This window comes from Mobula hypostoma, unplaced genomic scaffold (genome assembly GCF_963921235.1).
Source record: "Mobula hypostoma unplaced genomic scaffold, sMobHyp1.1 scaffold_125, whole genome shotgun sequence".
Taxonomy (NCBI): domain Eukaryota; kingdom Metazoa; phylum Chordata; class Chondrichthyes; order Myliobatiformes; family Myliobatidae; genus Mobula; species Mobula hypostoma.
In genome coordinates this window covers 220,264-237,500 of record NW_026948252.1, presented here as the reverse complement: position 1 = coordinate 237,500, position 17,237 = coordinate 220,264, and the positions used below count along the sequence as shown (strand labels likewise).

At 43.5% G+C, this 17,237-nt stretch overlaps 1 protein-coding gene across 1 annotated transcript in view; it reads left to right on the top strand.

Moving 5' to 3' along the window:
• The window catches only part of LOC134342195 (uncharacterized), a 49,708-nt gene that overhangs the window by 11,488 nt on the left and 20,983 nt on the right, over positions 1 to 17,237 (top strand). Inside the window, exons 5-6 of the mRNA XM_063040166.1 lie at positions 6,992 to 7,113; positions 7,767 to 7,915. Coding sequence (XP_062896236.1) covers positions 6,992 to 7,113; positions 7,767 to 7,915 — 271 coding nt within the window. The remainder of the gene's footprint in view (positions 1 to 6,991; positions 7,114 to 7,766; positions 7,916 to 17,237) is intronic.

Below are 17,237 nucleotides of genomic sequence, written 5' to 3'. Positions count from 1 at the left end.
TCAATTGTAATATGCCCCGGATTGCACCATCCGTTGTTAGCCAGAACAGTAAACACCCAACTCCTGTACGTTTACCGCTCTCAGTGCACTTCCGGTCAGGCGGAATGGTGTTACCCACCGAACTCCTCTTCTCCAGAAGTCTCTGTTGTCTCGACCCGGTCTTCTTTCCTCGGCTTTGTGATCCCCCTCTGCATATTCTGTGTGTTTTCCTCCGGATTTCAGCAGGGGTGTCCACCGCTCTGTTCGCTAAACCGGCCGGTATTTGCTGGTCCGTGGAATACACAATGCGACCTTGCTTCTGTCCCGCGTGTCGGGATGTAACCATTTCCAGCGCTAAAAAAAACCCATATAAAACTCTCTCTACCAGCATGTTAGAGAGGGTGCAGCTTCGATGTGTTACGGTGAGAAAAAAAAATAACGTAAATTAAAAAGTAAGAAGAAGAAAGTAAGAATAGATCGGAACGGCTGCACCAGGCTGCATGCACGACCGGCGCATGCGCACTAGGGATATATGTGGTTGTAGGAGAACACATCTGCTCCTACAACCACACCGGCAGGCTGTGTGAAACGTCTGCCCTATACTTTCCATCAATCCCCTTTCATGCATACCCTATTTACGCCTCTATCTGTCGTCCCTTATTCCCATTCACTCTGAAGAGGAAAACCCAAACTCGCTCTATGTATGCTCAGAAGATATGCTCTCTCATCCAGGCAACATCCTGGAAAATTCCCACTGCGTGCTCCTGAAAGCTTTGTATAATGTGGCAGTATGAACTGAACACAAGTTCGGTAAAACCAGAGTTTTACGGAGTTCTAAAATTATCTTAGACCATAGACCATAAGACATAGGATCAGTCTTGAGCCATATAGTCCATAAAGTAATCTCCACCATTCAATTAATGCTGATTTCTTACATTTCTTACATCCTTTATGTGCCTGGCAATGATACCGCCAGTCCGGATACTCTCAATTGTGCCTGTGTAAAAAGCCGTTATGATTAAGCCCATACCAAAGTTCTGCAATCAATGAAGTGAAAGAGGCTACTGGACAGGACCTAAAGAATCTGTAGAAGGTTGTAAATTTAATCAGCTCCGTATTCGGCACTAGCCAACAAAGTACCCAAGGGCTTCTTCAGGGAGCGGTGTCTCAGGAAGGCAGCGTCCATTATTGAAAACCTCCAGCACCTAGGGCATGCCCTTTTCTCACTGTTACCATCAGGTAGGAGATACAGGAGCCTGAAGACACACACTCAGTGATTCAGGAACAGCTTCTTCCCCTCTCCCATCTGATTCCTAAATGGACATTGAAGCTTTGGACACTACCTTACTTTTTTAATATACAGTATTTCTGTTTTTGCACATTAAAAGAAATATATTCAATATACGTAATTGATTTATCTCTTTATTCATTATTATATATTTTCTATTATTTTCTCTCTCTCTGATGGATTATGTATGGCATTGAACTGCTGCTGCTAAGTTAACAAAATTCACGTCACATGATGGTGATAATAAACCTGATTATGTTTCTGAATCTGCCGATATTTCCGGAGCATGTGAATACTGCTACCTCAGATTTACACATACTATACGCAATCAAATTTCAAGTTGAACTCAATCACATTCTGATCAATGCCTCCTCAGGGGGCATTTACTTTCAGGTACCGAGTCGCCTCCGTGTCATTACATAACACTCAATCCAGTAAAGCTGATGCTCTGAAAATACCATCTCGTAGCATCCAACAAACTCACTTCGTTGAAATTATTTTCCGAACTGATTTTACCAATCGTCCTGCATGTTAAAATCTCCCAGGACTATCATAACATTGACCATTTGACATGACTTTTCTATTTCCCGCCGTAATCTGTTATTTGCATCCCAGCTACTGCATATAACCTCCTTACGGGTTGAGTTACACAGATGTGACATAAGATCGGATGATATTAAATCCTTACGGGTTGAGTTAAGAAATTGCAAGTGTTCTTTTACCCTTGCAATTTCTTAATCCAACCCGTAAGGTTTGAATATCTTCCGATCCTATGTCACATCTTTCTACTGATTTGATGCCATTCTTACCAGCGGAGCCACGCAAGCCCCTCTGCCTACCTTCCAATCCCTCCTAAACTCTGTGTAACCGTGAACTTTCAACTCCCATCTACAACTACCTTTCAGCCATGATTCAGTGATGGCCACAACATCATAACTGACAATTAGCAACTGTGGAACAATATCATCTACCTTGTTTCTTATACTCCGTGAACTGAGATATAGCACTTAGAGTGCCGTATTTGTTATCGTTTTTGATTGTGCATTCCTAATGCACTGATGCTCACCCTGCTGACTGCAATTTTGGCTTATCATATGCTGCTCTTCCTAACAGTCTGACAGCTCGCTTAAAAAAAACATCCGTCCTACCGTGAGTCCATTCATCAAGGTCCCACACGCTGTCAAATTAGATTAAAACCTCCCGAACAGTTCCATCAAATGGGTCCACGAGAATATTGCCCCTCCCTGAGACATATGCAAATTTCACTTTTCTACAGGTCTTTAATTCCCCAGATGAAATCCCAAATGTAAAAAATAGCGAGCCCAATAGACTCCCATTGGAACACAACTGGGTGCCTGCATTCAACAAGAAACGGCTCACTTTAGTCCCACTCTTTGCGTCCGACCAAGTAGCTACTGTTCTACCCATGCTAGAATGTTTCCTGTAATACCACGGGCTCGTAGTTTGTTCACCAGCCTCATAAGTGGCATCTTGTCAAAGGGCTTCAGAAAATCTATGTACACTGCATCATCGAATTCTCCTTTGACTACTCTGCTTATTATTTTTCAATTATTTATGCAAATTGGCATAGGAACAAAAAGATCTGATAGCAGTTCAAGGATTAGTGTGGGAGCAGTGGGTTTGAATTCATGGGAAATTGACACTAGTATTGGGGAAGAATGGAGATGTGCCTATGGGACGGGCTCCACCTGAATCGTGATGTGACCTGGATACTCGCGAATCACATAATTAGCGCTGTGGACATGGCTTTAAACTAAATTGCAAGAAGTTGTGTTCAACAATTTGGATAAGTATGCATAAAGTAATAAAAAGAAAAGTGTCGATAAAATAAGTAAATGCAAAAGATAAAAAAGGGAAAAAGTATGGAGTGTCGAACAGTCAAGCACAAAACAGCAAATGATTAAAATATCAGTGTCAGGGCAATTCATTTGAATGCCCGCAGTATTCGAAATAAGGTCAGTGAACTTGCGGCACAGAACCAAGGGGTACTATTTAGTGTCTGTCACAGAGACTTGGTTGCAAGGTGATGAGGATAGGGTATTAAATATCCAAGTATATAAGGTAATACGGATGGATAGACAGAGAAGTACGGGAGGTGGGGTAGCGCTCCTATTCAAAGATGAGTTCAGGGCTATAGTGAGAGGCGATGCAAGATTTGAGGAGCAGAATATTGAATCCATCTGGGAAGTGATTAAGAAAAGGAAAACATCACTCGTGGGAGTTGTCTGTCGGTCACCGAATAATAACATTACAAAGGCAGAGCAATATCTGAGGCATGCAGTTATCATGGGGGTATTTTACTTGCACGTAGATTGAGCAAATGATTGGGCGAGGCAGTCCTGAGGAAGATTTCACAGAGTGCAACCTTAATGGTTTTCTTGCACAATACCACACAATGAGAAAAAAGAACAGAAAGAGTGTTACTCTTACTAACTCATCTTTCAGTTAGTCCTGACGAAGGGTCTCTGCCTGAAACGTCGATTGTATCTCTTTCAATAGATGCTGGTTGGCCCGCTGCGTTCACCAGAATTTTTTTATGTGTGTTGCTTGAAATTCTAGCATCTGTAGATTTCCTCGTGTTTGCGAAAGAAAAAGTGTTGTGTGTTTTTTTTTTGATAATTTTATAAATCAGAAAAGGTTAGCTAAAGTGAATGGATGTCCCCTGGATGTTGGGAAGGGGGAATTGATGTCGGGTAATCAGGAAATATCCGAGGCTTGGAATGACCATTCTGTGCCTGTTTTCACCGTTGAGCACACATCTAATATACCAAAGAGAGCTGTTATGAATGAGATAGGAGGTAAGAACCTCGATATAACCGATAGCAAGAAAGAGGTGGTGCTGAACAAACTTGATCAGGGTCCCTCGGAACTGAAAAAAATGGTAGAAGTTATAGTAGATGCTTACCAAAATGTACTGGACTCTGAGCAGCTCCCCGTAAAACGGAAGACGGCAAATGTCACGTCACCATTAAAAAAAAAGGATATAGGCAAAAGGCATGTAACTATAAGCCAGTTAGATTAACATCCGTAGCTGTGAAAATGTTTGAAGCCATCATTAGCAAAGAAATAGCGAAACATCTGGAAATAGATGGATCCATCAGGCAGACGCGGCATGGATTCAGGGAAGGTAGGCTTTACTTGAGAAACTTACTGGAGTTATATGATAATTTAACGAGCCCAGTGGATAGAGGGGGACAGATGGACGTTATTTACTAGGAGTTCCGGAAGGCGTTTAATAAGGTACAACATGAAAGACATACATGGGATAAGGATACACAGAGTTGGGGTGCTGTATTAGCATTGGATAGAGGATTGATTAACTCAGAGAAAAACAGAGAGTCGGTATACGTAGATGTTACTCTGGCAATCAGTTGTTTGCAGTTTGCCGCAGGGGTCGGTGCTGTGTCTGCAACTGTTCAGGATGTACTTTAACGATCTGGAAGAGGGGAACGAGTGCAGTGTTTCTACGTATGTTGATAATACTACACTGAGAGGAAAATACAATTGTGCAGAAGATACGGAGAGTCTGCAGAGAGATATAGATAGCTTATGTGAGTCGGCAAGGGGTCTGGCTAGCGGACTACAATTTTGCTAAATGCGAGGTCATCCAATTTGCAAGGGAAAATGGAAGAGCAGATTATTATTTAAATGTAAAAAAAATGCAGCATGCTGCTGGGCAGAGGGACTTAGGTGTGACCGGGCATGAATCAGAGAAGGTTGGAATGCAGGTGAAACAGCTATCAAGAAGGCAAAAGGAATGCTGGTCTTCATTGCAAGAGGGATTCAATTTAAGAGCTAGGAGGCCATTCTGCAAATGTACAGGGTATGATCAGCTGCACCTGGAGTACTGGGTGCATGTTTAGTCTCCTTATTTGAGGAGGGATATACTGGAGTTGAGCGTCCTGCAGAGGAGATTCCACAGATTGAATCCAGAGATGAGAGGGGTGAGACGATGAGACAAGATTGAGTTGCCTGCGACTCTAATAGGTGGAATTATGAAAGCGGCTAAATTAATCCTCTATAAGATCATCAACAGGAATTCTGCAGATGCTGGAAATTCAAGCAACACACATAAAAGTTGCTGGTGAGCGCAGCAACTTTTATGTGTGTTGCTCTATAAGATAAAGGCGGGACGATTGTTTACACTGATAAACGAGAGTAGAACGAAGGGATATAGCCTCAAATTCGTCGGAATAATTTAGAACAGGATGAAGAGAAAATATTTTTCCCAGAAAGTGGAGAATCTGTGGAATTCTCAGCACAATGGAGGCGCGGAGTCTACTTCAGTAAATATTCTTTAAAACAAGTTTGGATAGGTTTTTATATAGTAGGAGAATTAATTGTTATTGGAGAAAGACAGGTAGGTGGAGTTGAGTCCATGACCTCATTGAATTGCGGAGTGGCCTCGACCATCAGAGGCCGACACCTGCTGCTATTTCTTATCTCTATGTTCAAAGAATCCAACAGATTTTTAGGCAAGATTTTCCATTGAGAATACTATTTTCTGACTAAGGCGTTTCTTTTTTATCATGTGCCTTAAAGTACCCAGAGACCTTATCCTTATTAATCGACTCCAACGTCTTGTCAAGCCCTGAGGTCAAAGTAATTGCCTACATATTCCTTTCTTAAGCCTCTCTCTCCCTTTTTGAAGAGTGGTTAAGATTTGCCATTTTACAGTCTTCCACAACCATTGCAAACTTTACTTATTCTAGTACTATGTCATTACTAATTCCTCCACAATCTCTTCAGCCACCTTTTTCAGAACCCTAGAGTATGCACCATCTGGTCTAGACGATTTATCTACCTTCAGCATTTTCAGCTTCACCAAACCCTATTCTCTGTCAATGGCAACCTCACGCACCTCATGACGCCTGACAAATGGAGCACCTAGCAAAGTGCTAGTGTCTTCCACAGTGACAGTAGAGACTTTGTACATCTCCCATCAGGTATTTTTCACCATTGCAGTTCCTGAGTTCTATCCACAATGATTCAACACCTTCCGACCATATGTTACTCCTTTCAATTCTACTTGCAGATATTCGCTGCGCCCTCTGCGTTTCTGTCTCTCCCTTGGATACAATCTGTAACTTGGACATTTAGTTCACAGCTGTCATCTTCTTTGAAGCATGATTCAGTATGTCCATAACATAAGACCAGAGGACCATAAAGCATCGGAGCAGAATTAGGGTATTTGGCCCATCGAATCTGCTCGGCTATTCAAGAATGGGTGATCCTCTCATTTTTCTCCTCCTCTACACCAGTTCCCGGCCTTCTCTCCATAACCTTTGACGTCATGCCCAGTCAAGAACTTATTAATCTCTTCCTTAAATACACCCCGTCAGCTTACCTCCACAGTCTGCTGGTAACAAATTTCACAGATCCACCACCCTATAGTCAAAGAAATCTCTCCGACTCTCTGCTTTGAAAGCGCTCCCCTCTAATGAGGTTATGCCCTGTAATTCTAGACTCTCCCAACATGGGAAATATCTTTACAACGTCATTAGGACCAATCATCGTAAGTCTTACACAGTGAGACACTGAGGAACAACGTCATCTGGCAACACGGTTCTTAATTTATTGAAGCTGGCGTCACAAGTTGATAGGGTGGAGTGCCTGAACTGTGCTACCGCTTTCTATTGAAATTCCTGTTTGAGATTCTAGTGAAATGAATACATATTTACAACTTTCTTTATCACCCCCCAGGATATCTGATCCATAGCAATGGACAATTTCTCCTTTCATTCACCAGAGATGGAAATATTACAATATACTTGATGCTTCCCGAAGAACATTCGGAAAACCCTCCAACACCAACGAACCCACAAGTGAGGACCATCTGCTACCTCATCAGACGTTATACTGTGTCCGGCCCGCAGGCCGAGGGCGGAATGTGGTCGGGAACTAGATGAGGATGCTTTCACTGTAGGATTATGGTTAATTGATTGTATGTGTTTCCGCTACTGAAGTTAGGGACAAGATTGGGGTTCAAGGAAAGCTAGCGTCGGCAATGTGTGGGATAATCAATGTTTTCCTGGCCGGTGAGGAATTCTGCACCACATAATGCTTTTGCTATTCATTATTAAGGGAAAGAATTTTGGTTCAATGAAAGGCAAACGATAAAGCACGCCGAATTCAGCACCGTTACCTTATGGGGAAATTACACCTGACAAATTAGTTGGAATTCTTTAAACAGACAGGTTTAACAAAGGCGAGTCAGTGGCCAGACTAGGGTCAGTGGCTGTAGTGAACCAGGATGGTGCGGGCGTTGGGGGGTTCGGTCTCATCTGTAATATCCCGGGATGCCGAAAGGGCGAGAAGGAAACGTGTCGCCGTTCAGTAGAGTGGGATGTATGTGAAAGAAACCGGGAGGGGATCTCAGATATAACCTTACATCTGACTGAATGGCAGTGCAGCGTCGATAGATGGGTGTGTATCGGAATTTTCCTGTTACAATTTCTACGGTGTTTTTATCTTGCAGGCATTTATAACTCGTTTCCCGACAATGGACGTGTTTGTCAGGAGGATTCGTCGGATGGTTCTGATCCAGGCAAATAACTTCAATCTTACGCTCACTGAGCAGAAAGCCAATTTCAACAACTCCTACTTCTTCGTACCTTTCTGCAACGGGTAGGTCACACACCGAGGCGTATAGTTGAGTATGTTGTACAGCTAATGCATAACGGGGCACAGAACATTCTCTCCTCGCCGTTTGGCAGAAGGGAGGGTGAGCTTCTCAAATTTTCCTGGCAGAGTTCTCAACAATTGTACTGACTTCAATCTTTGTGATTCGGTAATTCAAAGTACTTCGAAATGTCATCCTCAATGAAATCTTGTCAGTGACTAAGATAGTCGAAATGACATCTAATCTGTCGTCGATAACCAGATGTGGGAGCTTTTGTAATTCAGCACTTCGGTTCTGTCCACCGATAATGGCTGATTTATTATCTTTCTATCCTATTCCACTACCTTCTTCCTGTAAACTTTGATATCTTTGCTGAACAAGAGCCTATCAACCTTCACTTTATACTCGGCCTTTTCTCCTTGGAGCGACGGAGGATCAGAGGTGACCTGATAGAAGTGTGTAAGATGATGAGAGGCATTGATCGTGTGGATAGTCAGAGGCTTTTTCCCAGGGCTTAAATGGCTGCCACAAGAGGGGACAGGTTTACGGTGCTTGGGAGTAGGTACAGAGGAGACTTCAGGGTTAAGTTTTATTTTTTACGCAGAGCGCAGTGAGTGCATGAAATGGGTTGGCGGCAACAGTGGTGGAGGTGGATACGAATCGGGTGTTTTAAGCGACTTTTGGATAGGTACATGGAGCTTAGAAAAATAGAGGGCTACTGTTAACCCTGGTAATTTCTAAGGTAGGGACACGTTCTCCACAACTTTGTGGGCCGAAGGGCCTGTATTGCGCTATAGGTTGTCTATGTTTCTACGTTAAATGTACACGAGTACATGTACTCCACGTCCATCTATGACAATGAATTCCTTGGATTCAACACCCTCTGGTTGAAGAAATGCTTCATCATATCTCGTCTAATTGGACACTCCTCTATTCTTAGGTTTTGCAATCTGGTCCACAATATCTCGGCCATTTAATACTCCGTGAGATCCCAGCTCATATTTCTAACCTCCTGTGAGTACAGGACCTGACCATCCAACACTTCTCTGAAGATAGCACTTGCATTCCGACAGCATGCTAGTGATCCTCCTCCTCACCCTCGCCAACGCCAGCGCACTCTATTCTCTATATGGGGTCCACCCCTCAAAACAATACGCTTAATGTGGTAAGGCCAATGATTTATAAATCGTCAGCATTGCATCCTTGCTTTTACTTTCTAATCCTCTCGACATGAATGCTAACCCAGTACTTTCCATCCTTACTATCAACCAAATCTGCATGCTAACCTTTAGAGAATCCTACACGATAACACCAACATCTCTTTGCACATCTTATGAATGGATTTTCGCACCGTTAAGGAAGTTATTTGCGCCTTTAGTAATTCTACCAAAGTGCATCGCCATCAATTTCCTGACACTAAATTCCATCTGACAAATCCTTGCCCAATTTCCCAATCCGTTTTCGTACATGTGAATTCTTCCGGCTTCCTCAAACGAGGCTCCCCTTCCACTAATGTTGGAATTGTATGCAAATGTGGAAGCAAAGCCAGCTATTCACTCATCCAAGTCACTTACATGTTACGTGTAACGACGCGATCCCAACACCACTTCCTGAGCAGCAGCACTATTAACCGCCAGCTAACCAGATAAGTCTCCGTTTCTACCAGATAAGTCCCAGTTACTTTATTTGTCTGCGGTCTCACGTGGGAGACAATATTCACCTTCAAGGATGGACCTTTTCATATTTCATTCTCCCGATCTAACTCCAGTCCAGTCAGCCTCCGAATCTACGTTCAGGTCTTTCAGATTCCCGATCTAACTTCAGTCCATTCAGCTTCCAACCTGTGTTCGGCTTCCATATCAAACTTCAAACCCTTTCAGCTCCCAATCTATCTTCAGTTACTTTGACCTCTCAATCTAACTTCAAACATGTCAGCTTCCCTATCTACTTTGAGGCCTGTCAACAGACCAATCTACATATGCAGACTTTTCAGTCTCTCCATTTAACTTCAGATCTTTAAACTTCCGGATCTAACTTCGGACGTTTTAGGTTCTCTGAAGACCATAAGACGTACTAGCACAACCGGGTTCTTTGGCCCATCGAGTCTTCTTCACTATATCATCATGGAAAATCTTATATTCCTCACAGCCCCAATCTTCTGCCTTCTCCCTGGATTACTTCAGACCTTGATCAAAGAAGAAAGAATCCTTTGCAATCGATTCCGGCATCTTCCCATTCAATGAGGTCAGCTTTACTGGCATATAATTTCCTTTCTTCCTCTTGAGGAGTGGAGTGAAATGTCCAATTCTGCAGTGCTCTGGACCCATTTGAGAATCTATTGTTTCTTGAAAGGTCACTGATAATGCGACCAACAATCTCTTTAGTGATCTCTTTCAGAACCTTGGCGTCCGATTCTGGTGCCTTGTCTACGCTCAGACCTTCTTAACATCCCAAGAACTTTCCGTCTGTTAATGGTAACTTCATACACTTCATGACTGCTAACATTTGGAACATCCAACGAAGACGGGTGAAAAATACAGTTTTCCCGCTATTTCCTTATCCCCAATAACTACTTCTGAGGCATCGTTATACAGCGTCCAATATCCACTGTTGACTGTATTTTACACTTTATGTATCTGAAGAAACTTTTGCGATTCTCTTTAAGATGATTGGCTAGCACACTTTCGTATTCCATCTTTACATTCTTAATGTGGTTATTAGATTTTTCTTTTCTGTTGGTATAAGAAAGCTTCCCATTTGTCGAATTTTTCACTAATACTCTGTTTGGCTATAATGTTGGCTTTGCTTTCTCTTGGTAGCAACGGTTGTGTCATTTTGCTTTTAGACTACACCCTACTCTTGGGAGTGCATATATCCTGTGCCGTCGGAACTACTTCCAGAAATTCCAGTCTTTCCTGCTCTGTCGTCCTCACTGCCAATGCTCTTTTCCAATCAATTCTTGCCAACTCCCTTCTCTTGCCTCTGTGTCGTGATACATCTGACTTTACCTTCTCTGTTTCAGATTTCAGGGAAAGTACGATCATATTATGATCAATTGTTCCATAGGATTCTTTCACCTTAATCTCTGAATTTAGTCCTATTCATTGCACAACTTCCAATCCAAAATAGCTGATCCCCTAGTCGGCTCAACCAGGAGCTGCTCTAATAATTCAAATTCTAAACATTCTACAAAATTCTTCTCTCGGACTCCAGCACCAACCTGATATTCCCAATCTATCTGCATTAAAAAAAAAATCATTGAAGATGCGCTTTTGGCATGAATTTTCTCTCTCTCGTTGTAATTTGTAGATTACATCCTTACGACAGCTTGGGGCTCTGTATACAACTCCAATGAAGTCTTTTCACCTTTGCCGTTCATTTGCTCTATCCATAATGAGTAAAGAGTTTCCGAACCTGTGTCATATCTTTCTAGTGATCTGATTTTCCTTGTTTACCAACAGAGCATTGAGAACCGCTCTGTCTTCCTGCCTGTCTTTCGATATAATGTGTATCCTTTGGGCATTTTGTTCCCAGCCGCAATCTTTCTCCAGTCACGATTCAGTATTGCCTGCAACATCATATTCGACAATCTGTAATCGTACTTCAAATTCATCTACCTTGTCGAGTAACACCTCAGTACTGTAGACACGGTTTTCAATGTTACATTGCAGCTGATCCTGTTGACTGCATTTTTGCCCAATTATCATAATTTCCTTGCTAACAGTCTCACTACACACTGTTTCTGTTTGTAAACCAACTACTTCATGTTTGGCACTGTCACTTCGATTGACATCACCCTGCTAAACTAATTTAAACATATCCGTATTAACTTTTTTACCCTGCCTGTAAGTTCTTTCGAATTCCTAAGGCTCAGGTGCAACCGTCCCTATTGTACGGGTCACGCCTTCCCCAGAAGAGATCCCAATGATCAATAACTTTAACCCCTGCCATCTGCATCAGTTCCTCAGCCACACATTCACCTGCCAAATCAGTCTGTTCCTACTTTCACTGGCACGTGGTACAGGGAGCAAGAGATGATCACCCTTGAAGTCCTGTTTGTCAGCTTCCTACATAGCTGCCTGAAAACTCTCTTCATGACCTCTTCACCTTGTCTACCTATGTCATTGGTGTCGATGTACAACAGGACTACTGGCTGCTAATCCAGTCCCGTGGGAATACCTCAGACTCGACACCAGACATCCCTAACTGTGACACCAGGAAGGGAAAATACCATTCGGATGACTCTGGCGCGACAGCAAAATATGGTTTCTGTTCTACTGAGTGATGAATCTCCCATCCACACTTTAGTCATAGAAACATAGAAACATCGATAACCTACAGCACAATACAGGCAATCTGGCCCCACAAAGTTGTGCCGAATATGTTCCTACCTCAGAAATTACTAGGCTTACCTATAGCCCCCATTTTAAGCTCCATTCCCTATCCAAAAGTCTCCAAAAAGGCACTGTTTTATGCGTCTCCACCACCGTTGCCGGCAGCCCATTCCACGCATTCACCACTCTCTGGGTGAAAAACTTACTCCTGACATCTCCTCTGTACCTACTCCCCAGCAGCTTAAACCTGTGTCATCCTGTAGCAACCATTTCAGCCCTGGGAAAAAGCATCTTACCATCCAGACGATGAATGCCTGTCATCATTTTATACACCTCTGTCAAGTCACCTCTCATCCTCCGTTGATCCAAGGAGAAAAGGCCGAGTTCACTCAACCTATTCTCATAAGGCATGCTCCCCAATCCAGGCAACATTCTTGTGTATCTCCTCTGCACCCTTTCTATGGCTTCAATATGATTCCTGTAGTGAGGCGACAGAACTGAGCACAATACTCCAAATGGGGTCTGACCAGGGTCTTATAACACTACCTCTCTTCTCCTAATTTCAGTTCTACGATTGATGAAGGCCAATACACCTTACGCATTATTAACCACAGAGTCAACCTGCGCAGCTCCTTTGAGCGTCCTATAGACTCGGACCCCAGGGAACCTCTGATCCTCCACACAGCCTAGAGCCTTACATTAAAGCTATATTCATCCATAATATTTGACCTACCAAAATGACCCATTTCACATTTATCTGGGTTGAACTCCGGATGCCACATCTCAGCCCAGATTTGTTCCTATCAATGTCCCGCTGTAACCTCAGATAGCCTGCACACTATCCACAACAATCCAAGGTTTGCGTCATCTGCAAACTTACTAACCCATCCCTCCACTTCCTCATCTAGGTCATTCATAAAAATCACAAAGAGTAAGGGTCCCAGAACAGATCCTTGAGGCACCGAATTCCATGCAGAATATGACCTATCTACAACCACTCTTTGTTTTCTTTGGGCAAGCCAGTTCTGGAACGACAAAGCAATGTCCCCTTAGATCTTATGCCTCCTTACTTTCACAGTAAACCTTGCATGTGGTACCTTATCAAATGCTTGCTGAAATCCATATACACTACATCTACTGCTCTTCCTTCATCAATGTGTTCAGTCACATCCTCAAAAATATTCAATGAGACTCGTAAGGCACGACCTGCCTATGACAAAGCAATGCTGACTATCTCTAATCATATTATGCCTCTCCAAATGTTCGTAAATCCTGACTCTCAGGATTTTCTCGATCAACGTGTCAACCACTGAAGTAACATTCAATGGTCAGTAATATCCCGGGCTATCCATACTCACTTTCTTGAGTAAGGGGAAAACATCGTAAACCTCCGATCTTCCGGAAGCTTTCCCATCCCCATTTATGATGCAAAGATCATCGCTAGAGGCTCAACAATCTTCTCTCTTGCTACCCACGGTAGCCTTGGGTACATCTCATCTGGTCCGCGGGACTTATCCAACTTGATGCTTTCCAAAAGCACTAGTACACCCGTCTCCTTAATATCTACATGCGCAAGGTTATGAACCCGTTGCAAATCATCCCTACTATCGCCAAGATCATTTTCCTTGGTGAATACTGAAGCAAAGTATTCATTAAGTACCCTCCGGTTCCATGCACACTTTACCACTCTCATATTTGATTGGTTCTGTTCAACATATGTTATCCTCTTGCTCTTCACATACTTGCAGAATGACTTGGGGTTTTCCACAATCCTGTCCGCCAAAGCACTCTCATGGCCCCTTCTGGGTCTCCCAATTTCTTTCTTAAGGTCCTTCCTGCTAGCTTTATAATCTTCTAGATCTTTACCATTAGCTAGTTCTTTGAACCTTTCGTAAGCTCTTCTTTTCTTCTTGACGAGATTAACAACAGCCTTTATACACCATGGTTTCTGTACACTACGGTTTCTGTACACTACCACCCTTCCCCTCTCTCATTGGAACGTACCTATGCAACCCCCCACGCAGATATCCCCTAAACATTTGCTAGATTTCTTCCGCACGTTTCCCTGAGAATATCTGTCTCCAATTTATGCTTCCAAGTTCCTGCCCGATAGCCTCATATTTTCCCTTATTTCAATTAAACGTTTCCCTAACGTGTGTGTTCCTTTCCCTCTCCAATACTATGGTAAACTAGGTACAATTGTGAATACTATCTACAAAATGGTCAACCGCTGGGAGACCTGACACTTGACCAGGTTCATTTCCCAATACCAGATCAAACACGGCGTCTCGTCTTGTAGGCTCAGAGATCTATTTTGTCAAGAAACCTTCCTGAACACAACTAACAAACTCCAAACCATCTAATCCTCTCACTGTCGGTAGATGCCAATCAATATTTAGGAATTTAAGATCTCCCACCACAAAAACCCTGTTATTATTACTCCTTTCCAGAATCTGTCCCCTACCTGCTCCACGATGTCCCTGCGACTATTGGGTGGTCTATAAAAAAAACATAAAGTTGTCACAATGGGGGTCATTGGGAACGAGGGTGGACCCAAATTCAAGAGACATCTTGAGAGGTTAGCAGGCTGGGGTCTTGACTCTTGAGTCTAGTAGGTTGGGACTAAGTGTTTGGGTTAGGACTCGGAATCACAGACCACCAGGGCAAAGACTTGACATGAGACTTGGATGCCGCCAGGACCAGGACATGATTTGGTACTTGGATGTTGTCAGGGCCAGGATTTGACATGAGACTCGGATGCCTCCAGGGTCAGGACTTGACTTGGTACTTGCATGCTGCCAGGGCCAAGACTTGGTACTTGCATGCCTCCAGGGCCAGGACTTGACTTGGTACTTGGATGCCTCCAGGGCCAGGACGTGGTACTTGGATGCCGCCAGGGCCATGACGTGGTACTTGGAGCCTCCGGGTAGTGTTGAGCTCTAGACTCGGCCCGGGAACATAGACAGCGGCTCCCGACTCCCTCCGGCGTGTTAACATAGAAACATAGAAACATAGAAAATAGGTGCAGGAGTAGGCCATTCGGCCCTTCGAGCCTGCACCGCCATTTATTATGATCATGGCTGATCATCCAACTCAGAGCCCAGCCTTCCCTCCATACCCCCTAACCCCTGTAGCCACAAGGGCCATATCTAACTCCCTCTTAAACATAGCCAATGAACTGGCCTCAACAGTTTGCTGTGGCAGAGAATTCCACACATTCACCACTCTCTGTGTGAAGAAGTTTTTCCTAATCTCGGTCCTAAAAGACTTCCCCTCTATCCTCAAACTGTGACCCCTCGTTCTGGACCTCCCCAACATCGGGAACAATCTTCCCGCATCTAGCCTGTCCAATCCCTTTAGGATCTTATACGTTTCAATCAGATCCCCCCTCAATCTTCTAAATTCCAACGAGTACAAGCCCAGTTCATCCAGTCTTTCTTCATATGAAAGACCTGCCATCCCAGGAATCAATCTGGTGAACCTTCTTTGTACTCCCTCTATGGCAAAGATGTCTTTCCTCAGATTAGGGGACCAAAACTGCACACAATACTCCAGGTGTGGTCTCACCAAGGCCTTGTACAATTGCAGTAGTACCTCCCTGCTCCTGTACTCGAATCCTCTCGCTATAAATGCCAGCATACCATTCGCCTTTTTCACCGCCTGCTGTACCTGCATGCCCACTTTCAATGACTGGTGGATAATGACACCCAGGTCTCGTTGCACCTCCCCTTTTCCTAATCGGCCACCATTCAGATAATAATCTGTTTTCCTATTTTTGCCACCAAAGTGGATAACTTCACATTTATCCACATTAAATTGCATCTGCCATGAGTTTGCCCACTCACCCAACCTATCCAAGTCACCCTGCATCCTCTTAGCATCCTCCTCACTGCTAACACTGCCACCCAGCTTCGTGTCATCCGCAAACTTGGAGATGCTGCATTTAATTCCCTCATCCAAGTCATTAATATATATTGTAAACAACTGGGGTCCCAGCACTGAGCCTTGCGGTACCCCACTAGTCACCGCCTGCCATTCTGAAAAGGTCCCGTTCCTTCCCACTCTTTGCTTCCTGTCTGCTAACCAATTCTCCACCCACACCAATACCTTACCCCCAATACCGTGTGCTTTAAGTTTGCACACTAATCTCCTGTGTGGGACCTTGTCAAAAGCCTTTTGAAAATCCAAATATACCACATCCACTGGTTCTCCCCTATCCACTCTACTAGTTACATCCTCAAAAAATTCTATGAGATTCGTCAGACATGATTTTCCTTTCACAAATCCATGCTGACTTTGTCCGATCATTTCACCGCTTTCCAAATGTGCTGTTATCACATCCTTGATAACTGACTCCAGCAGTTTCCCCACCACCGACGTTAGGCTAACCGGCCTATAATTCCCCGGTTTCTCTCTCCCTCTTTTTTTAAAAAGTGGGGTTACATTAGCCATCCTCCAATCCTCAGGAACTAGTCCAGAATCTAACGAGTTTTGAAAAATTATCACTAATGCATCCACTATTTTTTGGGCTACTTCCTTAAGCACTCTGGGATGCAGACCATCTGGCCCTGGGGATTTATCTGCCTTCAATCCCTTCAATTTACCTAACACCACTTCCCTACTAACATGTATTTCACTCAGTTCCTCCATCTCACTGGACCCTCTGTCCCTTACTATTTCTGTAAGATTATTTATGTCCTCCTTAGTGAAGACAGAACCAAAGTAATTATTCAATTGGTCTGCCATGTCCTTGCTCCCCATAATCAATTCACCTGTTTCTGTCTGCAGGGGACCTACATTTGTCTTTATCAGTCTTTTCCTTTTTACATATCTATAAAAGCTTTGACAGACGGTTTTTATGTTCTCTGCCAGTTTTCTCTCATAATATTTTTTCCCCTTCCTAATTAAGCCCTTTGTCCTCCTCTGCTGAACTCTGAATTTCTCCCAGTCCTCAGGTGAGCCACTTTCTCTGGCTAATTTGTATGCTACTTCT